Here is a 24527-nt window from a genome sequence, read left to right as displayed (position 1 = left end):
GAGGCTGGTGTAGATGGAGTGACCGCAGGATCCCGTGGAGGTGGATCATCTACCTGAACGTCCCAACAGACTTTCAGATGTCTCATGGAAACCAGCACGGAGTTTTGCGGTAATAAATTCAAGCATCACATGGCAAGATTTAGTTTTTTTAATTTAAATTTAACACACAGGCCAAAGACAAACTGAGTAAAAACGAACAGCAACAAAACACAGATGGGGTCATCAATGCCAAGAGCTTAGTTCTCTTAAAAAAAAAAAAAAAAAGGTCTCAGGTGTGTTTTAGTGTCACAGTACAGTACAGATGAAATCTGGGGCCATTTAACATCTCCCCAAAACCTTACAGGTAAGACATTTCAGCTGAGGAGCAAAAAAAAAAAAAAAAAAAAAAAAAACAAGCAAAACAAAAAATTAAAAATTTAATCATAGCAACCAAAGTGAAATTACAGCTCACATCGCCCCCTGCTGGACAGGAGTCAAACGTGGCACAAAGCAGCCTCCTCTACGTTCTACTAGCACGGCCAGCGTTTCTGAACTGGAGCAGGAACCAAAGCATAATGAGAAGAAATGAGACCTTAGGACAGGTGGGGTGGGACTAGAGACATACGAAAATACAACAGAGGTTGACCGGTACAAGGCCGCCAAACCTGACAACTCTGTGCTGGTCAGTCTATATACATGAGAGTGTGTGTGTGTGTGTGTGTGTGTGTGTAAGAGAGTCTATGAACACAAGGGGTTATCCGTGTGTGTATCTTATGGGCAGCATTATTTAAAATTAGCGGCTAAATGCTTGGACCAACTTAGCAGCTTAATTGGTTGCCAAATTGGTTCTCTTGACGTTATTGTTTGGTTTGGGTGCATGCTGCAGTTTCTGTATGCTGATGCATATGAGTGATTAGGAGTGATCGCCACTGGCGCTGTCCCCGTCGTCCTCGCCTTCCTCCTGTTCTCCCTCCTCCTCCTCATCATCCTCTCGTCCCCGGCTCTTGATCTACGATCAGAATATGACACAGGATCTTAATGAGAACCTACAGTCCCTTTGCCTTGAATCTAAACCTGTAGTCATTAAATTATTTAACGAATCGCATCTTTTCTCAAAATGGTATCAAATTTCTTCTTAATAAAACAGAAAAACAATCATGCATAGTGAATATATATAAAATATATATTTATTGAGGGGTAAGAACCATACGGACGTGAGTGAAATTGAGATTTACATATAGGATTAAAGCTTTCCTTTCCTAAAAAGAGACTTGCAACTATCTTTTGAGATTGTACAAAGGGAAGAATTGTATTCTGGCCTGTAAAAATGGCAAACGTGTCACTTATACCCATATTGTTCATCCCCCACAAAGATATATATGTTAATAGAGTGCAAATCATAAAATTGATCAACTGGAATTATGGGACTAAAAATTTTAATTCCTGAGCAAATTGGCCCGTCGTTCGGGGGGAAGAGTCACGTGACTGTGGATGTCTACAAGCCGTGTGAGGAACATCCCCTGCATGATGGAGAAGGGCGCGCCCTCCACACATACCTCTTCTTCCTCCAGCAGGTCTCCCTCCTCCTCGTAGTCGTTCAGCTCTGGACTCTCCCGTTCCTTCTTCATGCTGGAGTGCTGCAGAGGTGACGACTCGTCCGCTTTGGCGCTCTTCCCTTCTGCGGACACAGATACCGCGTGTTTGTTCAGCGGCCGCTTCCTATTGGCTGCGGTTGCTGTTTTCCCCTCTGCTGCCCTTGGCTGCTTATTTTGTCTAGGGGTCCGTAAACGCCCCCTTTTCGATTTTTCCCCAAGTCAGCCTAAGGCAAAAGCGGCCTATTATCAGCCATACGACTTGACTCGAGAAGATCATGGGGCCTGCGCTGAACCTCGTTTTCACTACATTTCCAAGTCCAGCTCCATTAATGCACGAGTGAGGTTGCATTAATTCATTATTAGATCATTAAACTGTCAATTTTTTAACTTCAGTCCCACCTGACTTCTTACTGTGGTCTCGCTCCATGCGCTCCAGGCTCTCCAGCAGGTAGTCCACCTTGTTCTTGATCTGAGTCAGCTCCTTCTTGATGGTCTGCAGGTCATCGGCTCTCACTGTTGGGTGCAGAGGAACGTCGTGAGGAACCCCAGATGAGATTAAAAAAAGGGGGAAGGCGGAGGTGCTCACTGGTGCGGGAGGTCCTCTGGCTGCTCTTGGAGGAGAAGCTGCTCTTGGTGCGCCGACTGCCGCCTCCGCTCAGGCTGACCCGCGGCCGCTTGCTGGGGATGACGGCCCGCGAGAGAGGGGGTGGGGGTGGCGGGGGCACGCGGGACGGGTACGAGTAAACCCTGGAGGGGAGGACCGAGAAGGTTCCAGATCTCCCGGTTTCGCAAATACGATTAGACTACATGAAGAACAGAGTGAAGTTCCTGAAAGCGTCAGCGTTCATTCCTCACTCACCGGTCATAGTAATCTCGCTGGAAGTCGTAGTCCAGGTCGAAAGACGAACTGCAAAGACAGAAAAATAAATAAATAAATAGTAAAGTGCCATTTAAAATAATAAATAAGGAATATAGACAAAATGAGTAAAACTGAGTAAAAACAATTTTACATATAACCAGATACATTTTGGCCCTTAAATTGGAAAAGGTTTATAATGAAGTATTATTTTTCGATTGTTACATTCTTATTTGTGATGCTGGATTTTCTCGAGTTACATGCAACAAAATTAATTGATAAATTTAGCTAAAAAGTGACAAATTAGAAACCAAACCTAAGAAGGTCCTGCCTGAACCAAAGTAATTTTATCATTTTACACAACTTTGCATTTTCTACGATGCGAATGTGTGATGAATTCAGCACAAACATCAGTCCACGCTGGGCTGGAGGTTCACAGACCTGTACATGTCTCCGGCAGATCGCTTGATGGTCTTTGACCTGTGGGGCTTCGGCTCACCAGCCAAATTAATATCTATAGGGGAAAAAAAGAAAAAAAAAAGAAAAAAAAAAAAGGTAAAATAAATATATATATATATATATATATATATAATAAAAAACAAAAATTAAACCAAATATTTAAAAAAAAAGTACAACACGCCCCCAAGTCTGTCTCGTTTACGGCATTATCTTGTTATGGAGATTTGCACGCGGAGCTGGTTTAAGTGGTCTAACGTTAAGACTTGTTTTACACGGCACCTCCGTTCTCCGACTGAAGTTCATCTCATAATATTTACATCGCAGAACACAATCCATTAACATCATGATGACGTTGTTTGCCGATTATCTGGCGGTGGTCTAAAAGTTCTAGTACTGCCTGCATTTCAGGGCAGTGGTGGCCTAGCGGTTAAGGAAGCGGCCCTGTAATCAGAAGGTTGTCGGTTTGAATCCTGATCCGCCAAGGTGCCACTGACCAAAGCACCGTCCCAACACACCCGGGCGCCTGTCATGGCTGCCCACTGCTCACCAAGGGTGACGGTTAAATGCAGAGGACTCATTTCATTGTGTCACTGTGTGCTGTGCTGCAGTGCTTCACAATGACAATCACTTCAGGTATTGACTGTGGCGGATGCATCGATAATTAAAAGGTGCACGGTCCTACGAAGGACCAAAACGAAGTTCCTCTCTCGATTCTTACCCAGCACCTGGCCAACGACCATGCGGCCGTCCTCCCCGGCCACGGCCGCGCGGGCGTTCCTCTCGTTCGAGTACTGAACAAAGGCGAAGCCCTTGTGCACCGAGCAGCCCACGATCTTGCCGTACTTGCTGAAGATGGCCTCCACGTCGGCCTTGGTCACCAGCATGGTGTTGAGGTTGCCGATGAAGACGCGCGAGTTGAGCGAACGCGGGTCCGTCTTGTTGGTCACATTGCTGGCCATCAGGCTGCTGCTGGTGGGGGACCGGCTGGAGACAGAGGGACAAGAAGTCGGGGAAAATGGTGAGCAGGCACAGGCATGAACTATGAACCCCAGGGTGAAGAAAGGCTTTATGTATTCCGGAAAAGAAAGCGGACCAGTTAGCTAGACCATTTTTTTTTAATAAACTTTTTATATTCCCTCTTAAAACTAAATTTTGGTTGTTACACAGTTGCTACACACCAGAACCAAGTAGATTCCACCAATATGTGTTTTCTTGGGGGGGGGGGACATGAGGCACGTCTTCTGCATACAAACAGTATGGACGCAGAGGAGGACGTCGCAGACATTACATTAAACACACACTTCGAAAGGGGAGGAGCCTACTGACAATTCCCAAACGATTTAAACCGGATTTAATGTGTCTGGGGGAAAGTGTGGACCTGTCTGGTAGAAGAAAAAAAAACAACGTATAAACGCTTTATTGAAAAGTAACCGCTGGAAGCAAATATAAATAAAATAATAATAATCTAAAACAAAAATTGTAACAAGCTGAAATCTTACCATCCATCCAGATCAAACCCTAATAATATCCATTTGGGTTTTTAAAAAATGCACAGCTTTCTCCAAAACTGTGCGTCGGTTTATAATAACAGTAAAAAAAGATGAGTGCAAAATGTAAATGTGAAGTGATTGTCACATGTGATACACAGCAGCACAGCACACAGAGAAATTTGTCCTCCGCATCGAACCCCTCACCCTTGGTGAGCAGTGGGCGCCCGGGGAGCAGTGTGTGGGCACGGTGCTTTGCTCAGTGGCACATTGGCGGATCGGGATTCGAACCGGCAACCTTCTGATCACGGGGCCGATTCCTTAACCGCTAGGCCACCACCGCCCCCAAAAGTGTATGTGCGCATGTGTATTTGTGGCCCGCGTTGTGTATCGGAGTGTGTGAACAGATATATGGTGTGGAGGGGTGAATGGGGTGACACAGGAAAGGCATTCGGGGTGTAAGTAGCCGGCACTCACTCCATTATGTCTGTGCACGCGGCGGGGCGTCTGCCTGAGTCTTATTCTGCAGGAGAGAAGAGGGTCGTTATTGGTCGCCGGCGGGCGCGAGCTCAGCAGTGCATCCTGGGTAGCAAGTCTGACACCGCAGGGCTGCGCGAGGCCGGGGAGAGGCCGGGGTGAACTCTCAGGCCGCGCGCTGACGCCCTCGGGTGGCCGCAGCGGAGGACTACAGGCTCTTCTGACGCCAATTTACTTCCTCCTCTCGCTCCCCCCGACCAGGCACCACTCGCTACCAAAACGCAGTGGCGGCGGTGATTAATTTAGGTTACGGCTCGTAGAACAGATTCCGGGCTAGAGCTAGAGCGTTACAGATGGCTGGGTGTTTGTTGGGCACTAATTATAGCACACGGGGCAGAACCGGCTCTAGCACCACTAAACAGTGCGACACCTACAGGAACAACTCCAACACACACAGAGAGAGAGAGAGAGAGAGAGAGAGAGAGAGAGAGAGAGCAGAGGTTAATAACAAGGAGCACGAAAACTCTGCGCATTATCGTAACCCATCAGAGGCCATTTTCACCCGATTTTCACCTGATCAGAAACTCCAGGACACGCTGTTCCTTCAACAGAACCCCTCTGAAGGCCCCGCCTGGGCAGGCTAACGCCGTGAGGTTAAGAGGTAGAACCTGACCAACAATAAGCACTGATATATATACACGCACACAAACACACACATATACATATATATATATATTAATATATATATTAAGCTGAAAATTTTCTAGAAGTTCTTAAAACCACTTCCATGACCCAAATTTGCTGATTAGAGTTCATAATTGATATTTAATATAATATGTAGGCTGGACGTTTTGGACCGGGCCGTTGTTTAGCGATGTAGCATGTTCTATTCCTGAGAAGTTCGGCCTTATCGGGGCTCTTATTTTTGTAAACTCAAAATCTCTAGAAACCGAATGAGTATTGCTGGTGTTTCCCTCTTGTATGTCGCTTTGGATAAAAGCGTCTGCAAAATAAAGTAAAAGATTCATTCCCCATCAGCGGGACCGTTCCGGTCAGGAACTCAAAGTTACTGTGATTTTCAGGTGTTTACATATATGTTTTGTGCACATTTAATAAAAAAAATAATAAAAAACTTCTCTGATGGGTTAATGTGTTCAGTCTACATTCTCCAAGCAGCACAAGGGAGAAACTGGCACACCGCACCACAGATCACGATCGCTCGTTCATTCGTGTCAGGTGGCTGCAAACCAACCACAACTAAGGGGAGGGTAGGGGAATAGGCAAAAAAAAAAAAAAAAAAAATTAAAATAAAACCCCAAAACTTACACGTCGACAGCGCTCTCAAACTAAAGACCACAAAATAAAAAGAAAAGGAAGAAGTAAAATTAGTAAAATATCAAGTGCAGCAAGGCGGGACATTCTAGCACATTCATCCGACGTGGGCAATGTTTTATTTAGGTTTTAATGTAAGAGATCAGAGGTCAACAAGCTCCGCCCCCACCCCCTTCTAATCAGACCAACTGCACACACGGAACCCGACATTAACCTTCACCAACGTCCCAACTTTGAATTGGGTTTGCGGATGTGACACGATGACTTGTTTATATCACAACTTCGATTTCATACTTTTAGAACACTTTTTTTTTTTTTTTTTTAATTGGAAGACATGTGTGGGTGCGGCATGATCTGTGATCAGTGACAGTTCCGTCTCTCGTCTTGGAATGGAGGGTCACAAACCATCAGCACACGGACACAGGAAGAGGGAACAAATCAAAGACTGCAGCCAATGGAAGGACGGAATGGAATCATTTTCATTTTATTGGATCAGCTCGTCGTCTAGCCTGAATGGTGGCAGGATTAACAGGAACACAGGCCTTAAAATATTTTTAAAACATAATAAACCTCATCCCAGGCCCTAATCAATGCTGGTTTTACAGAAGATTAAAAAGCACGGCCATCAAAACGTCCCAGCGAGGCGACCAGCGTTGTCCCTTCAGTCACGTGATCGTAAATAACAGCATGACGTCACAACAGCAGAGGAAAAGAAAAAAAAAAAAAAAAAAAAAAGCGACGGTCGTTTCTGTAAAATGTTCGATGGGAAAGTGCAGTTGGTTCGGAAGTCCATTAAAGCGTAAAAATGAAAGTAAAAATCAGCCGAAACGTTTAACTCTTTAAAAATTGCCAGGAAAATTACGTCATCGCGCCGCAAAGCTCGTCGACGCACCGCGCACAGAAAAAAAAAAATAAAAACGCGAAATCGGCCCAACTTCCGGCAGAATGCAAAATTTATCGTGGGTAAAAGGCTGAAAGTAAAAAAAAAAAAAAAAAGAAAAAAAAAAAAAAGAAAAACGCTTCTACGTCCAGACTCGGAAGGGAAAAGGCGACCAAACAGTCCAGATTAAAGCCGAAACGCTCCAAACACCAAACACGCTGCTCTACTGCAACACTTTGCCAAAAAGGGTCGAATAAAAAGTCCTAAAAAAAGAGGGAGAGAGACAGAGAGAGGGAGGGTGGGAGGGAACAAAACACGAAACAAAGCCAATTTTCACAAAATGTACGCCGCTAAAGCCGACACCGCCTCGGAGCACAAGCCAGGAAAAATGCATTAAAAATGAAAACCAAAAATATCCGCAGAGATCAGCTCAGAGTCAGTCAAAAAATAAAAATGAGGGGGGAAAAAAAACATCTGTCGCATTAAAAATACTCACCGGGGACTTAAATGACTAAAAATGTTTAAAACTCGCTCTTGGACTACTTGATGGCGCAAGTCCACTTACGGTTCGCTCGTCTGTTACCTTCACGGTTTGCGAAATGGCGTCGGTGAAACGGGAGCCGTCCGCCGCGGGAGTCCCGCCCCGCTCGGCCGTCCCGCGCTCTCATTGGCTGCGCGCAAACGAGGCGAAGGCGTCGCGGCTCCTCACCGGCCGGCGCGCCTGACACTCATTGGGACCACGCCCCTCGCCGGGTCACGTTCAAAGTCATTGGTGGGCCGCGTGTTCTACGCCACGTCCGCTGTTCCGTTGCGTCTGTAAATTGTAAGCGCCCGTCGGTGTCTTTAAATCCACGCGGTTCGACGTGTCGTCGGAACTTGTGCGGAATAGAGTGGCGTCCAACCCGCTCCCGACCTCCATTCGCCGTCTGCCCATCGAAGGGACGCGCTGGCCTCTTGCTACCTTACTGGCGAGAAGATTAATTAGGACGAGCTCCCAGCCAAATTCCCGGGATACGAGATATTCTTTATTTCGTTAAACTGGAAAGGATAAGACTTTCACTTAGGGGTTCCCTTAAGAAATTTTAAAAGATTTGGGGTCCTTTTCTCGATCTGGTTCAGAGTAAGAATTTCCCTTCCGTTCCTTGGCTGTTACAGTTCATGTCTGGGTGGAGCTCTGCAGTGCTGGATTTAATTTGTATTTATTTATGTGTTGTATAGGTTGATTGTTGGCTGTTTTATGTGTGTAGAATCTGTATGTATATGTACAGTACAGGCCAGAAGTTTGGACACACCTTCTCATTCAATGTGTTTTCTTTAATTTCGTGACCATTTACGTTGGTAGATTCTCACTGAAGGCATCAAAACTATGAATGAACACATGTGGAGTTATGTACTTAACAAAAAGTGGAGACCTGGTCTCCTCAGTCACCGGACCTGAACCCAATCCAGATGGAGCAAAGAAACTAGAATATAAAACGTGTTTTCCTTTGTTTGTTGTGCCATCAGCCTTGGTGGGGACCGTGCTTTGCTCAGTGTCACCTTGGCAGATCGTGATTCGAACCGGCAACCTTCTGATTACGGGACCGCCATTAACCACTAGGCCACCACTGCCCTGAAATACCCTCACTGCTAGAGTTTACAGACCACGGGCAGATAATCGCCAAACAACGTCATCATGATGTTAATGGATTGTGTTCTGCGATGCATATATTGTGAGATGAACTTCAGTCGGAGAACGGAGGTGCCGTGTAAAACCAGTCTTAGCGTTAGACCACTTAAACCAGCACCACGTGCAAATCTCCATAACAAGATAATGCCGTAAACGAGCCAGACTTGGGGGCGTGTTGTACTTTTTTAAAAAATATTTGGTTTAATTTTTGTTTTTTATAATATATATATACTTTTTTTTTTTTTTTTTTTTTGTCCCATAGATATTAATTTGGCTGGTGAGCCGAAGCCCCACAGGTCAAAGACCATCAAGCGATCTGCCGGAGACATGTACAGGTCTGTGAAGCTCCAGCCCAGGGTGGACTGATGTTTGTGCTGAATTCATCACACATTCGCATCGTAGAAAATGCAAAGTTGTGTAAAATGATAAAATTACTTTGGTTCAGGCAGGACCTTCTTAGGTTTGGTTTCTAATTTGTCACTTTTTAGCTAAATTTATCAATTAATTTTGTTGCATGTAACTCGAGAAAATCCAGCACCACAAATAAGAATGTAACATTCGAAAAATAATACTTCATTATAAACCTTTTCCAATTTAAGGGCCAAAATGTATCTGGTTATATGTAAAATTGTTCAGTTTTACTCATTTTGTCTATATTCCTTATTTATTATTTTAAATGGCACTTTATTATTTATTTATTTATTTTTCTGTCTTTGCAGTTCGTCTTTCGACCTGGACTACGACTTCCAGCGAGATTACTATGACCGGTGAGTGAGGAATGAACGCTGACGCTTTCAGGAACTTCACTCTGTTCTTCATGTAGTCTAATCGTATTTGCGAAACCGGGAGATCTGGAACCTTCTCGGTCCTCCCCTCCAGGGTTTACTCGTACCCGTCCCGCGTGCCCCCGCCACCCCCACCCCCTCTCTCGCGGGCCGTCATCCCCAGCAAGCGGCCGCGGGTCAGCCTGAGCGGAGGCGGCAGTCGGCGCACCAAGAGCAGCTTCTCCTCCAAGAGCAGCCAGAGGACCTCCCGCACCAGTGAGCACCTCCGCCTTCCCCCTTTTTTTAATCTCATCTGGGGTTCCTCACGACGTTCCTCTGCACCCAACAGTGAGAGCCGATGACCTGCAGACCATCAAGAAGGAGCTGACTCAGATCAAGAACAAGGTGGACTACCTGCTGGAGAGCCTGGAGCGCATGGAGCGAGACCACAGTAAGAAGTCAGGTGGGGCTGAAGTTAAAAAAGTGACAGTTTAATGATCTAATAATGAATTAATGCAACCTCACTCGTGCATTAATGGAGCTGGACTTGGAAATGTAGTGAAAACGAGGTTCAGCGCAGGCCCCATGATCTTCTCGAGTCAAGTCGTATGGCTGATAATAGGCCGCTTTTGCCTTAGGCTGACTTGGGGAATAATCGAAAAGGGGGCGTTTACGGACCCCCAGACAAAATAAGCAGCCAAGCGCAGCAGAGGGGAAAACCGCAACCGCAGCCAATAGGAAGCGGCCGCTGAACAAACACGCGGTATCTGTGTCCGCAGAAGGGAAGAGCGCCAAAGCGGAGGAGTCGTCACCTCTGCAGCACTCCAGCATGAAGAAGGAACGGGAGAGTCCAGAGCTGAACGACTACGAGGAGGAGGGAGACCTGCTGGAGGAAGAAGAGGTATGTGTGGAGGGCGCGCCCTTCTCCATCATGCAGGGGCCGTCCTCACACGGGTTGTAGACAGTCACGTGACTCTTCCCCCCGAACGATGGGCCAATTCGCTCAGGAATTAAAATTTTTAGTCCCATAATCCCAGTTGATCAATTTTATGATTTGCACTCTATTAACATATATATCTTTGTGGGGGGTGAACAATATGGGTATAAGTTACACGTTTGCCAATTTTACAGGCCAGAATACAATTCTTCCCTTTGTACAATCTCAAAAAATAGTTGCACGCCCCTTTTTAGGAAAGGAAAGCTTTAATCCTAAATGTAAATCTCAATTTCACTCACGTCCGTATGGTTCTTACCCCTCAATAAATATATATTTTATATATAATCACTATGCATGATTGTTTATCTGTTTTATTCAGAAGAAATTTGATACAATTTTGAGAAAAGATGCGATTCGTTAAATAATTTAATGACTACAGGTTTAGATTCAAGGCAAAGGGACTGTAGGTTCTCATTAAGTTCCTGTGTCGTAGATCAAGAGCCGGGGACGAGAGGATGATGAGGAGGAGGAGGGAGAACAGGAGGAAGGCGAGGACGACGGGGACAGCGCCAGTGGCGATCACTCTTAATCACTCATATGCATCAGCATACAGAAACTGCAGCATGCACCCAAACCAAACAATAACGTCAAGAGAACCAATTTGGCAACCAATTAAGCTGCTAAGTCGGTCCAAGCATTTAGCCGCTAATTTTAAATAATGCTGCCCATAAGATACACACACGGATAACCCCTTGTGTTCATAGACTCTCTTACACACACACACACACACTGTCATGTATATAGACTGACCAGCACAGAGTTGTCAGGTTTGGCGGCCTTGTACCGGTCAACCTCTGTTGTATTTTCGTATGTCTCTAGTCCCACCCCACCTGTCCTAAGGTCTCATTTCTTCTCATTATGCTTTGGTTCCTGCTCCAGTTCAGAAACGCTGGCCGTGCTAGTAGAACGTAGAGGAGGCTGCTTTGTGCCACGTTTGACTCCTGTCCAGCAGGGGGCGATGTGAGCTGTAAATTCACTTTGGTTGCTATGAATAAATTTTAAATTTTTTGTTTTGCTTTTTTTTTTTTTTTTTTTTTTTTTGCTCCTCAGCTGAAATGTCTTACCTGTGAGGTTTTGGGGAGATGTTAAATGGCCCCAGATTTCATCTGTACTGTACTGTGACACTAAAACACACCTGAGACCTTTTTTTTTTGCCAAAAAAAAAGCTCTTGGCATTGATGACCCCATCTGTGTTTTGTTGCTGTTCGTTTTTACTCAGTTTGTCTTTGGCCTGTGTGTTAAATTTAAATTAAAAACACTAAATCTTGCCATGTGATGCTTGAATTTATTACCGCAAAACTCCGTGCTGGTTTCCATGAGACATCTGAAGGACTGTTGGGACGTTCAGGTAGAGGATCCACCTCCACATGAATGCAGGATCCCCAGGAGATCATCGTCCTAAACATCACTCCATCTACACCAGCCTCCTTCCTCCAACTTTATTTTATTCGATTCATTTGTCTAAAGTGAGCAGGCCTTGAAAAGTTTTGGAATACGAATTAAAAGTAGAAGTTATGGAGAAGTTATTGAAATCAGATTACACATTCATGTGTTAATGCAGTACGTATTTAAACCAGCGCAGGCCTGTAGTATCTTTGCTGGCTTTTCGTAGTAAAACCATCACTTGCTGTCTGCATCGCTTCCATATTCCAGAAGTTTCTCAGCAGCAGAATCCCACCTCTCCTTCATCAAGGAATATTATCAAGGAGGAAAATCCAACTTATTGGACAATGTTTGAGGAATTGTGTGTTTTGTAAATTGTAAATTACAGCTGATTTCCTGCTTTGGAACGTGCTCTTGCTCAACATGCTCAGACGGTGTGAACTTTGTCTAATTCAGTTTAACAATATTTAGGTAAATTTAAGTGTTTTTTTATTATTATTATTATTTATTTGCACAGAGAACATTAAAAAAAAAAGTTATGGAAATTCCTAAAATGTGTAAGAACCCTAAATGGAAGGAGGAGGTTTGAGAGGATTCATATCGAAGCGTTAAAACTTTCACCCCAGGCGCTGAACATGAAACTCCGCCCCAGGCCGCATGCACCAGATTCTTCTAGAAGGAAGAAAGGACGGTTCTTTCTGGGATTTTTTTCTTTTGTAGAATCGCTATCGCTCGGGAGGTGTGGAATCTGGGAGGAAGGAAATTCCTGCCGGGCCTCCCGTGCAAGACTGGGCTGTTGGAGGTGGAGTCACGTCAACATCTAGAGGGTTAGGAGAGGTGGAGGAAGAGCTGACGTTCGTGGTCTAGTGGCTGGTCCTCAAAGATATGGGCAGGAGGTTCGCATCGGGGTCATGAGGGTTGCAAGAAGGGGTGTGGTGATGAGGTCCAAGAACCTGGTCCAAGAGCTCTTCAAGCCTGCAGCCTTCTATGTGCGGGTAACACACTCGCCTATGAACCAGAAGACTCAGGTTCGAACCCCACTCACTACCATCGTGTCCCTGAGCAAGAGCAAGTGTCTCTAGGGGGGGACTGTCCCTGTCACTACTGAGTGTAAGTCGCTCTGGATAAGGGCGTCTGGTAAATGCTGTAAATGTAAAGAGAAGGAGGTGCTGAGCAATCTGTTCCATGAATCCCACCGTACGTATGTTTCCTGTCCTGGGTCCTCCTTGGTCGTGGTCTCCATGGTCTCAGTCGGGTGGGTGTGTCCACGCCTTCGGCTGGTGGCGCGTGTGTTTGTGTGTGTCAGGCCTGCATTGTTCTCCCGCAGTTTGCCTCTGAGCACAAAGCAAGTGCCGAGAGACGAGAGGGACACGGTGTGTATGTGTGTGTGTGTGTGTGTGTGTGTGTGTGTCCCTCTCCCTCCTTTTGAGTGATTTGCAGCCGGTAGAAAGTCCGAGGGAGGGAGGGGGGGGGGGTTAGATCTCTCTCTCCTTCCTGCACTTCTCCTAACGCTCCTTATTTTATATTCCTCCCTTTTTTCCTCCTCGGCCGCCACCGTTGTTCAGCTCTGCGGCGGGAGGCTAGTGATCGCGGGGCGACCTCTGACCCCGGCAGATCTGCGCATCGAGGCCCCCGCGGTGACGGGGCACTTTTTAAACGCTCGGCACCACGGTAATTCTGCTGGCAGAATAGAGGGACTGCGAGACGGTGCCGACGTCACCGATGCTGCCGCGGTGAAGTAGGTCAGCCGTGCTTGTGATGTCACATGCTGCCCGGCGGGCCGGTTTCAGGGACGAGCCCACGCCAGCCGAGAGACACGCCCACTTCCAGAGCACCGCAGTGGACGTCTACACGCGGACCTGACCAATACGCACAAGCCATTTCATACCGCCGGGACGACACAAACACTGTATACGTATTCCCAAACAAAAGCCATAAAACACGCCACACGCGCCATTTAAAAACCACACACACATAAATAACGTTTTACAGTGAACCGTAATCACACGAACTACCCACAAAGCACGAAACAAACCACCTAATTCAATTAAACGCCGCCGTGATTTATAGATCATGACGTTTCTGCACGAAATATACACGAAACAAGGCCCAGGAGCAGTAATCCTGTGCACAGGTCACACAACGTTTCATACGAACATCATCACCCTACAGGCCAAGTCAGTCCTGCCAACAAACTTTTTCTTTTTTCATCCGTAAGCCTGTATGCAAATCAGATCGCTCGAACCTATTTTTAAATTTCATCCGCCTCCGCCCAATTCCTGCAGGGCCCAGGAGAGGAGCACACCGCAAATCACACAGGTTCTGTGTGTCCCGCTTCAGGTTGTTTTTCCATGGTTCTAGAATGCCGGTGTTCGGGTTGGGCCGCTCTTTGGCATATTTGATACGGAGCCATGTGACTCGCAAAATAGCGACCGAGAGACTTTATTTATTTTATTTCATAATTTTTTCAGAAGAACCGTTCAACAAATGGCCTCCCGGGTTTCATGCCCTCGTCCTCGCTCACAGCGGGTAGACCAGGAAGCCAGAGAAGGTGGTGAGGTCCGACTTGCCGACGATTTGCGTGGAAGCCACCAGGCGGACGAAGACCACGTCGCCCGCCTCCAGCTGCACCGCGGCCGAGTTGGTGGCCATGGAGTCCGGGTCAGAGGTCGTGTGGTCGTACACGCGGACCACGTCGGCGTCGTTCTTCACCAGGCTGGCGTGCGAGATGTACGGACTTCTTTTAAAGCAGGTGAAACTGAAGTAGTAGAGGCCCTTGGTCGGGGCCGTGAATATTCCTGTGAATGCAGGCAGACGTTCTGAGAGGGAACCCTAAACTGAAACCCAACCCAGGCCTTCGGGCCGTTACCAGGAATTCTGGGCCCCTTGAAAGAGCGCATATATCTCGTAAACTTTTGCCGATATTCTATTAATAACCTGTTCTCTCCTTTCCAGCCGTGGGCCCTTAGATCTGTCACCCAAAAGCCTACGGCTAGATGGCTCCTTTTCAACCAGGTTCATGTTCCTGTACTACATGTACTACAAACACCACAGTTCCGCGATCGGTCAGTACCTGTTAGAGGACTGTAAGCTCTGCTGATGTAGTTCTATGTTAAAGAACTTGAACCTTGACCCTGTTTTATGCACTCAGTCCAACCAGGTTCATGTTCCTGTACTACATGTACTACAAACACCACAGTTCCGCGATCGGTCAGTACCTGTTAGAGGACTGTAAGCTCTGCTGATGTAGTTTTATGTTAAAGAACTTGAACCTTGACCCTGTTTTATGCACTCAGGCCAACCAGGTTCATGTTCCTGTACTACATGTACTACAAACACCACAGTTCCGCGATCTACCTGTTAGAGGACTGTATGCGCTGCCGATGTTCGTGTGGACCGTCTTGTAGATGAGTGTTGTAGGTGTGGTGTAGGGTCCCAGCGTTTCTCCTTGCAGTGACACGGTAAAAGCAACCTTTACACTTTCTGGAAAGCAACCATGAAAGAGATTCACCTTTTAACGTGCACTCTAGAAAGCATGTCATCACAAGTTAAGCGCTCAAGTGTTTCGTTTTTGTCACTCTGACATGGTTCAGCCATGAAAGGCACCCGGGGAGCAGTGTGTGGGGAAGGTACCTTGATGAAGGGGACCTCATTGGCACCTTGGCATTTCGGGATCTGAACCCACAAACCTTGGTTTACAAGTCCACATTTTTACCCGCTAGTCCACCACTGCCCCAATAATATGGGTCTCCACATTCATTCACTAGCTTATTTGGCCCTAGAGTGGGCTCTTTAAAAAAAAATCGGCTCTACTCTGATTGGCTAAAGTTAGACTCCTCCCTCTTTGTTCATCACTCTTCTGTTTGGCTAAATTGTCTCTTAACATTTAACAGAGGAGGTTTGCGACTTTTATGCAAAAGTTTAGTACGGGCATTGGGTTCAGTGCATTTCAGCCACCCCCCTCAGTTTGCATTGCAAACATGCGCTTTTTTGTCATTATCAAAAACCCAAAGTCCTATTTGGACGAGATCATGTCCGTGTAATCAGTTTACTTTGTCCTTGGCACAGAATAAGTAAAACGTTTCATAACGCCAGTAAATGATTAATTTTTCTAAAAATTGCACCGCTTACAGCATGGTTTTCGGACCTTGTGCTCTTTTCTTTCTGATATCGGCGTGATTTCAGGGGTCTGTTTAGATGTCCCCAACACAAAGTTCACACCGATGGGACATTACCTTTTGTCTTCTTCAGCTCTGCCAGCTTCTTCTCCGCGGCCACCAGCTTCTCCTCCAGGGCGTAGAGGCGGCTCACGATAACGGCCGGCACGCAGCACATCTCATTTCCTCCGGCTTCCACCTGGCCACCACTGCTCCCCTCCAAGGCCACAGGCCCAGTCAGACATCCAAGGAGCGATGCCACCGCCACGATCACAGTCACCCCCATTCTGCGCCTGGACCCTGTGTGTCTGGAACCCTCAGCGCCGTAGACAGAACCAGTGTGATGAAAAACAAGCTTTGAACTGTGCTTGACTCAGGACTGTGGACATTGGCTGTGATTATTAACTTTAGAACCTTTAACCATCTCATCATCAACAATAAAAAAAAAACGATCTAAATCCTTGTCCAGGTCCAAGATATGTACAAAAGAATAAACCAGAGCTTGTGGGTGGGCTTTTGACCAAATAAATATCAATGTTGGCACAAATTGATAACCAGCAGTGCATGAAAAGGAAGTGTTTTGTACTGAGGATAATTGCATCCATATGTTCCTAAACCTATGGCTGGAGTCAGTCCCAGCAATCCTCCAGTGCAGAGCGGAATCTGGCCTTGGACCGAGAAGCAGCACGTCTCGGGGTGGATGTACATTGATTTACCATCCGTTGCTTGTCTTTGGACAGTTGGGTGGGACGCGGTGCAGCCACAGGAAGCTTATGCATAAAAAAAATAAAAGATGTAGAACATCTGGAGTCCCACAGGGATCATTCCTTGGTCCGCTTCATTAAAAAAAGGAACAATTGAATAATTGTTTCTAAATGTTCATACTTTCTGAAATGTGAATATTTCCAGTTCTGGAATCTGTAGAATTTCGGATTTTTCATGCTTAAAGGACCCCTAACATTCAATTTTTTTACTTTTATACAGGACCAAGTGATCCTCTTAGTGGTCCCCTAATTCTGTATTGAAGTCGAAATTCAGCCGTGGTGCAGAATTACAGCCACTGTGACGCGCCGTTTCGGTGTCTGTAGCTTTAAATGCTAATGAGGAGGAGAGCGACCTATAGAAGTTGAAATGACGTCATCAACACCATCCACCAACCACAATGTCTGGCGCAGACAGGAAGTCGTGCCTTCATTTTTCCAATAAAATTAACCCATTGGTGCTTTGCATGTTTGGAAGCTACGACAGTCGGTGGAGATAATATTTTAGGGGGGAAAAAAAGCATGAGAAACGGGAGGTAACCTTTCCCCTTATGACATCATAATGGGACAAATTCCAGACCCGACCATCTGAGCTGCAGAATGTCCAATCGCCATTTCTAGCCACTGCGGGACCATAGACGGGCTAGAGGAACTTGTTATGTTAATGTTAAAAAATCACGCAAAGTGAAATTTTTATAATAGGGGACCTTTAAATACATTACATGAAATCATTACATGATCAAATATCAAAAGCATAATCAGTTCTGTGAATGAACATTACCTGCCACATAAATAAAGAAGGCTTTATGTAATTGACAGTGTGGCATGTCTGGATCTTTGTTATTCATAATAGCCGACTCTGAAAGAGATCTCATTTTGACGTTGCATAACTGTTCCATACATGCCATGTGTTCAGATGAAAATGTTCATCTGTTAAACTGCAGCTTTATGAAAGCCCCCGGGGAGCGAACAAGCGACGGAATATGAATAGAAGCATGCTTGAAAGAGAAAGAGCAGAGGGCCTTTATCAAAGCCTAAACAAGGCTCCCTTTTCCTGGCGGAAAATCTGGCCAACGCTCAAGACCCTCGCGGCGCAGCGATGTGTTGTTTTAATGGGAAACGCAACTTTCGCAGAGAAGCCGCTTCCTGAGCAGCCTTCGGGGTCCAGCCTCCTTGGTCCAGCGTACAGGTCAGGTCCCGCGTGGCCCCTGCATGCAAAATGCTGAGCCACCGTGGAAGATTAGAAGTAATGTGGGCGACCGCGCCGTCCCCCTTTATCTGGTCCTAACACCAAATTAGCTCTGACAGACACTGATAAGGGTGGCGCGTCGCCTCTGAGCGGCACAAAGTCAAACTTTTAACTTCTCAGCCTCCTTTTTATTGCCAGAGCTCCATCGCCTGCAATGAAACGCGGTTAGTAGAATAAATGTTTGGAAAGAGGGTGAAATGGCCCTTGCACCCGGACAGTGGTGGCCTAACGGTTAAGGAAGCGGCCCCTTAATCAGAAGTCATGGTGCCCACTGCTCACCAAGGGTGATGGGTAAATACAGAGGACACGTTTCGTTGTGTCACCGCGTGCTGTGCTGCAGTGTTTCACAATCACTTTCACTTACAAGGCCACATTCATCGGCTCTTGGACATTAAAATATTAAATATTATTAAATATTATTTTAATAAATAAAAAAAAACACGTATTTTTGGAGACCCCCGGCTCGGCAGCGGCGCGTCCACAGCTGTAACCAGAACCGTGGAATGTGTGCGCGTTTTGTTCCTCCGGCGGGACGATACCAACTAGCGCCAGAACGGCGTGGGACCGAAGCCTCGCGCAACCGCCTCCTACGGGCGGACGTTAAATGTCCCGGGCGGCCGCCATTCTCCGTTCTGGAAAAGTCGACGGGTTCGCTGTAAAGGGCTCCCCAGAACCCGCCCGGCGACGCGCCGCCGTCGGTTTTCCCCCTCGCCGCGGTCCCCAACCCCCCGCCCCTCTGCCCAGTGGTACCGTCCTCATCTTACTTGATTGACGGCTCCATATTTTCAGTGTTTTTTTTTTTTTTAGCAGCAGAAAGGACGGCGGAGAAAGAGAGAAAGAGAGAGAGAGAGAGAGAGAGTAAGAGAAAAACAGCGAGATTTGGAGAGAAGGAGAGAAAAAACGCGAGCGGTGAAGGACACGGCCGCCCGGGAGAAAACGCGCCACCAACTTGTGTCGGCTGCTCCTGAATTTATTATTTTTTGTTGTTGTTGGGGTTGCTCGTTGTCCTGAGGTAAGTGAAGTCGGAGTTCGTTTACAAACCCGCAGCGACGATAATACCAAATAAATAAAAACCGACGCCGACCGGTCGATTTATCCTCGGAATTTCTCGCTTTGTTGTTATTATTATTATTGTGTCTTTTTTTTTTTTTTGTTCTATAGGAGTGAATTTTAATTTCGACGCCAGCGGGGTAAATTCGAATATAAATGTCGTGGCCCGGACGACGTCGCTTCTGTCCCTGCGGCTGCTGCAGATGCGGCTCTTTGTTACGCGTTTTTTGTTTTTTTGGTTTTTTTGGGGGGGGGGGGGGGGCGATAAACAAAAACAGGTGCGGGACGCCCCCCCCCCCCCCTCTTCCCGCCACCGCCCTGTCCCCCTCCTGTCCCCCTCCTGTCCCCCTCTTTGTTGTGACCCGGGGTCCGGCAGCTGTTGCGTTTTTTTTTTTACCGACCAACACTGGTTGCGCAACCGTCACGATTCGATACGATTCGATATGAACTGCTAGATGGCGGCATCGTCGCGAACGAATAAAGGAAACGTGTGACACTGCAGGTGGCTGAAGGACCAGGGGACGTGTGACAATGTCAAATGGGCGTGCGTGTGTGTGTGAGACCCACAGACGCCACCTGCATCCGTCCGGCGGCGGCCGCGCCAGAGTGACCCTCCGGTCACGGGTGGGGCTGTCCCGACAGCAGCGCCGGACCCTGGAGACGCGCCCCACCGTACCCCGGCTGGACAAGGCGAGGCGCGGCCTTCTCGCCCCGGGGGGACGCGGCGTGTCCATTTCCAGAAGGGTATTTTTAGCGGCTCATTGGACCGGGCTTTTAAGGAGGCCGCCGGTGTTTTTGACCGGCCGCACAACTTGACGACAACTCCGCCGGCTCCTCGTAACCGCGGGCACACATGGTCCTTCCCGCCGGCATGTGACCGATACCCAGAAATCTTCACGCCGCCCATATTAGATTGCGCCACGTGGCCGTGGGGCGAAAATGTCAGGCCACAAGAGGGGCGAGTTCAGAACATTCACGTTTACGCCGTTTACCAGACGCCCTTATCCAGAGCGACTTACAGTCCGTAGTTACAGGGACAGTCCCCCCCTGGAGACACTCGGGGTTAAGTGTCTTGCTCAGGGACACAATGGTAGTAAGTGGGATTCGAACCCGGGTCTTCTGGTTCATAGGCGGGTGTGCTACCCGCTAGGCCACTACCACCCCAGAACATCACCGCGCCAGAGCCGGGGATCGCGATCGCCCCACCGCCGGCCTCCTCGCATCTCTACATTTACATTTACGGCATTTACCAGACGCCCTTATCCAGAGCGACTTACAATCAGTAGTTACAGGGACAGTCCCCCCCTGGAGACACTCAGGGTTAAGTGTCTTGCTCAGGGACACAATGGCAGTAAGTGGGATTCGAACCCGGGTCTTCTGGTTCATAGGCGAGTGTGTTACCCGCTAGGCCACTACCACCCCAGAACATCACCGCGCCAGAGCCGGGGATCGCGATCGCCCCACCGCCGGCCTCCTCGCATCTCTACATTTACATTTACGGCATTTACCAGACGCCCTTATCCAGAGCGACTTACAATCAGTATTACAGGGACAGTCCCCCCCTGCAGCAACTTAGAGTTAAGTGTCTTGCTCAGGGACACGATGGTAGTAAGTGGGATTCGAACCCGGGTCTTCTGGTTCATAGGCGAGTGTGTTACCCGCTAGGCTACTACCACCCTACCACCCCCTGTCCGTTCGAGCCAAGTTCCACGTCCTGAGGGTTCGAGGACCAGGTTTAGTTGGTTCGTGGACTGAGCCTTGTCCTGGACTTGTCTAGATTTCTGTTTTTTAAATATATATATATATTTTTTTAGTTCCGGCCCATGAGTGCGTGCCAGCGTGCGGGGTGTAAGTCCCCCGTGGAAGTCCCGTCTGCAGGTTCCACGTCCGACACGTCGCCTCCACCGTTGCGTAATGGACGCTGGCGTCCCGTCCCGTGACCCCGTGCTTGACTGAGATGGGCGGTCGTGGCCCTTTTTAAGGAACTGGTTCCACCCGGAGCGCTAGAATATCATCATCATCATCATCATCATCATCATCAATGGGACATTTGCTGATTGCTGTAGCCGCGGTGTGTGTTGTATTAACGCCGGGGTGATTGTGTAACTGGCACAGCGGAGACGATCTTATCGCTCTGATTTTTTTATTTTTTTCCTACCGTTCCAGCAGCAACGCTATTAATTACAGTACAATAGATTTATATATATATATTTTTTAAGTTTAGCATAATAATCAATGATTATTAAATAAAGGATTACGTTCCTGGACCTCAGGAAAGCTGCAAATACGGTTTCAACCAGACAAGAGGAGAAGTGCAGGCTGAGGTTTCAACAGATCAAAGGAAACGTGACTCACGCGTTAATACGCTGGCGGAGGCTTCTGTTCCGCTTTAACGTAACGTAGACTTTTCTAGGCCGCCGTTATTGACGCTGGTTGTACAGACGGTTCAGCTTCTAGAAGTTTTTAATCCACAGTAGCCTAGTGGGTAACACACTCGCCTATGGACCAGAAGACCCAGGTTCAAACCCCACTTACTACCATTGTGTCCCTGAGCAAGACACTTAACCCTGAGTGTCTCCAGGGGGGGGACTGTCCCTGTAACTACTGACCGTAAGTCGCTCTGGATAAGGCGTCTGCTAAACGCCTGTGTGCGTGTCCGGGTGGATTTGGTAGGCGTGACTACAGGTAGCCGAAGTCCCGTATCATCATTTGTTCTCGTTACCTCCCCACGTTAGTCGTGTTCACCTCGACGAGATGATGATGGGGTGACCCTCTCTTAAGCCCCGCCCACACCGAAAGCCACGATGTAAAGTGGGTGTCCAGAGTCCAGGGGGTAAAGGAAGAGTGACCCGCGGGTGCTTGACCCACAGTGGTGTTCTGTTACGTAAGCGTCGCAGAACCGGGGGATTATGGGAATAAACGGCAATAAACGATTTCAGACGACAGGTCGACCTCGTCCGCACGTTCCTCGTTCCTGATGAAAATTACCCCCCCGGCCGCCGGTGCAGCCGGGATCTATTCTTTTTAATCACATTTTGTTCTCCTAATCTGGATTTGAAACCTAAATGTTGGATTACAGTTGATTTGTTCAGTTTTGTCTCAGTGTCCCCCGCTAAGTAATAGCAGTGTGGGGGTGGAGCCAAGGCTCGACCAATCAAGCGGAGTGTAGAAGGAGGGCGCGCCGTGATTAGGGCCAATCGGCTGGCGCATTGCTGCACTTTCGGCGTCGCCGCCTGCCAAGCAGCGGCCATATGGACCGGAATGCATTAAGGCTTCGTCTCTAGCGCGTGAGGAAGTAGGACATTTGGAGAACCGTGCGATCGCTTCACAGATTGTCCCCCTCTTCGCCACAGAATGCGTTTGAGGAACTGAGAACGTGCCTTCTTCACCCAGCGGAGTCCTTCAGAGATTCCAACCCGGCCGGAGCCGTGTGCCACGGCTGTCAATGGGAGTCCAGTTCCGGTGGACATGCTCCTCTGGGAGGGTTTTCACGGTTTTGGACGGTAGCCTAGTGGGTAACACACTTGCCTGTGAACCAGAGGACCCAGGTTCAAATCCCACTTACTACCATTGTGTCCCTGAGCAAGACACTTAACCCTGAGTGTCTCCAGGGGGGGACTGTCCCTGTCACTACTGACTGTAAGTCTGGTAAATGCCGTAAATGTAAATTCCATCGTCAGAGGTGGTTTGGCTCACGGGAAATGGTAGAGTTGGGCGTGGCATGACGAACTCTGGATTTACCCGGATTTCACCGCTTCTGTTTGTCTTATGATTTGATTCGATTAAAATGATTAAGGCATCAATGCCATCAAATCGAAGCATCCACACGGGCATTCAACACCGACGCCAGACGGTGTCAATTCCTACCGAAGTCCCCAGACGTGCGTTAAACGGCGTCAAGCGAACGGCGGTGCTACAGGGCGCAGCAGAAGCCGGTACGGCGATCAGCGTTCGCTGCGAACGTCCGCGTGGACGAGGCCCAACTCCTACCCGGAGCGGCGCAGTTCTCCGATCAGGCCGCCACGGCCGCTACCGGCACCACTTTTCAACTCGGATTTTTACACCGCCGCCGGAAAATCAACGTCATTGTGATCTGATGGATCGTGTTCTGCATCGAAGCAGGTTCATCCATGCGTGCGTCGCGATGCACCGATTATGAGATTGATTTCAACACCCACCGTTTGAGTCATTTTTTGACAAAGTGACAGGCTCTGTTCCCGCGAAGTGACACGAGGACACGCTCAGTGGTCACGGCGTCCTGGTAGAGGAGGAAGCGCGTGACGTAAGGACTTCAGACCACTTCTTGTTACGGTCTGGTCACCCCAGGTACGGCGTGAGCCAGTCATCGGAATGTTGCCGGTTCGAATCCCGATCCACCAAGGTGCCGCTGAGCAAAACACCGTCCCCACACACTCCTCCGCGGGCGCCTGTCATGGCCGCCCACTGCTCACCAAGGGTGATGGTTAAATGCAGAGGACACGTTTCGTTGTGTCGCCGCATGCCGTGCCGCAGTGTTTCACAGTGGCAATCACGTCCCTTTTGATGCTCACGTTACCAACACGGCCAGTGGAGATGCTCCTCCGGGAGGGTTGTCGTGGCTTTGGACGACCTGCACTACCGGAGCCGGAGTTTTGGCATTACTACGTGCACGATGATGGGGGGGTGGGGGGTGGGGGGGTATCGGGCGGTCAGCGTTTACAACAATCGTGGAGCTTTGGTGGAACAGGGCCAGCGGGGACAGGTTGGCCACCGCGGCGCCCATTAGCGCATCACGGCTGCAAGTGGCAGCGCGGCAGCGGCCACTCCGCTCGCTCCTCTGCACGCTGGCTCCACTCCAGACGCGAACACCACGGGCACAATGGCCTTTCTGTTCCCACGCGCCCTCCGCGGCGTTCCGCCGGGACCTATTTTTGGACCACGGTGGCAGTTCTGCGCTTCCGTTCGTTATTATTATTATTATTTACATATATGGCATTTACCAGACGCCCTTATCCAGAGCGACTTACAATCAGTAGTTACAGGGACAGTCCCCACCTGGAGACACTCAGGGTTAAGTGTCTTGCTCAGGGACACGATGGTAGTAAGTTGGATTTGAACCTGGGACTTCTGGTTCATAGGCGGGTGTGTTACCCGCTAGGCTACTACCACCCTACATTATTATTATTATTTCCTCTTCATCAGAGGTAGAGCGGCGGCCATTTTTCTAGGCGTGGGCTTGCGGTAGTAGCGGCTGAATTGGGACCGTGCGATATCATTATCTTCCAAGAGGAAATCCATCTGCTGGACGTGCTCGGCGGTGAGGGCCGGTGGAGACGTGGCAAATTGCCGTTCTATAATTGGCCGCTTTTAGCTCCGTTTGGCTCCCCTCCGATTGGCCGCGGCCGCCTTCCTTCCTGGCTCGTGTTCAGCCGCCCGTATCTTTACCCAGACAG

At 48.2% G+C, this 24527-nt stretch overlaps 4 protein-coding genes and 1 long non-coding RNA gene across 7 annotated transcripts in view; 3 read left to right on the top strand and 2 right to left on the bottom strand.

Annotated features, from left to right (window-relative positions):
* Window positions 1-386: 386 nt before the first annotated feature.
* On the bottom strand, window positions 387-8017 carry LOC114793911 (heterogeneous nuclear ribonucleoprotein C-like). 2 transcript variants are annotated; one of them, XM_028986080.1, is made up of 9 exons: window positions 7562-8017; window positions 4854-4899; window positions 3608-3873; window positions 2872-2944; window positions 2434-2481; window positions 2161-2321; window positions 1986-2087; window positions 1536-1657; window positions 387-988 (listed from the first exon to the last, which is right to left on the bottom strand). In XM_028986080.1, the coding sequence occupies exons 2-9, from the start codon at window positions 4856-4858 to the stop codon at window positions 893-895; spliced, it is 873 nt and encodes a 290-aa protein (XP_028841913.1). In that variant the 5' UTR covers window positions 4859-4899; window positions 7562-8017; the 3' UTR covers window positions 387-892. The 2 variants fall into 2 exon arrangements, with proteins under 2 accessions (XP_028841913.1, XP_028841904.1); XM_028986071.1 differs by having other exon boundaries at window positions 390-988; window positions 1974-2087; window positions 7562-7991.
* LOC114794075 (heterogeneous nuclear ribonucleoprotein C-like) lies at window positions 7830-11762 on the top strand. Of its 2 annotated transcripts, none has more exons than XM_028986386.1 (7): window positions 7830-8185; window positions 8997-9069; window positions 9454-9501; window positions 9614-9774; window positions 9848-9949; window positions 10278-10399; window positions 10929-11762. In XM_028986386.1, the coding sequence occupies exons 2-7, from the start codon at window positions 9062-9064 to the stop codon at window positions 11022-11024; spliced, it is 537 nt and encodes a 178-aa protein (XP_028842219.1). In that variant the 5' UTR covers window positions 7830-8185; window positions 8997-9061; the 3' UTR covers window positions 11025-11762. The 2 variants fall into 2 exon arrangements, with proteins under 2 accessions (XP_028842219.1, XP_028842208.1); XM_028986375.1 differs by having other exon boundaries at window positions 9848-9961.
* Window positions 11763-13290: 1528 nt separating this feature from the next.
* LOC114794208 (uncharacterized) lies at window positions 13291-16542 on the top strand. Its single transcript, XR_003750320.1, has 3 exons — window positions 13291-14218; window positions 14350-14608; window positions 16130-16542. It is a non-coding gene; the product is annotated as an uncharacterized LOC114794208 (long non-coding RNA).
* LOC114794028 (complement C1q tumor necrosis factor-related protein 3-like) lies at window positions 14316-17097 on the bottom strand. Its single transcript, XM_028986290.1, has 3 exons — window positions 16114-17097; window positions 15236-15361; window positions 14316-14676 (listed from the first exon to the last, which is right to left on the bottom strand). Exons 1-3 carry the CDS (start codon window positions 16319-16321, stop codon window positions 14399-14401), a joined length of 612 nt encoding a protein of 203 aa, XP_028842123.1. The 5' UTR covers window positions 16322-17097; the 3' UTR covers window positions 14316-14398.
* Window positions 17098-18845: 1748 nt separating this feature from the next.
* Window positions 18846-24527, top strand: part of ndrg2 (NDRG family member 2) — an 18619-nt gene continuing 12937 nt past the window's right edge. Inside the window, exon 1 of the mRNA XM_028985888.1 lies at window positions 18846-19057. The gene's annotated coding sequence lies outside the window, so the exon portion shown is untranslated. The remainder of the gene's footprint in view (window positions 19058-24527) is intronic.

Source organism: Denticeps clupeoides, chromosome 1 (assembly GCF_900700375.1).
Source record: "Denticeps clupeoides chromosome 1, fDenClu1.1, whole genome shotgun sequence".
Classification (NCBI taxonomy): domain Eukaryota; kingdom Metazoa; phylum Chordata; class Actinopteri; order Clupeiformes; family Denticipitidae; genus Denticeps; species Denticeps clupeoides.
This window is presented reverse-complemented; position numbering and strand designations above follow the sequence as displayed.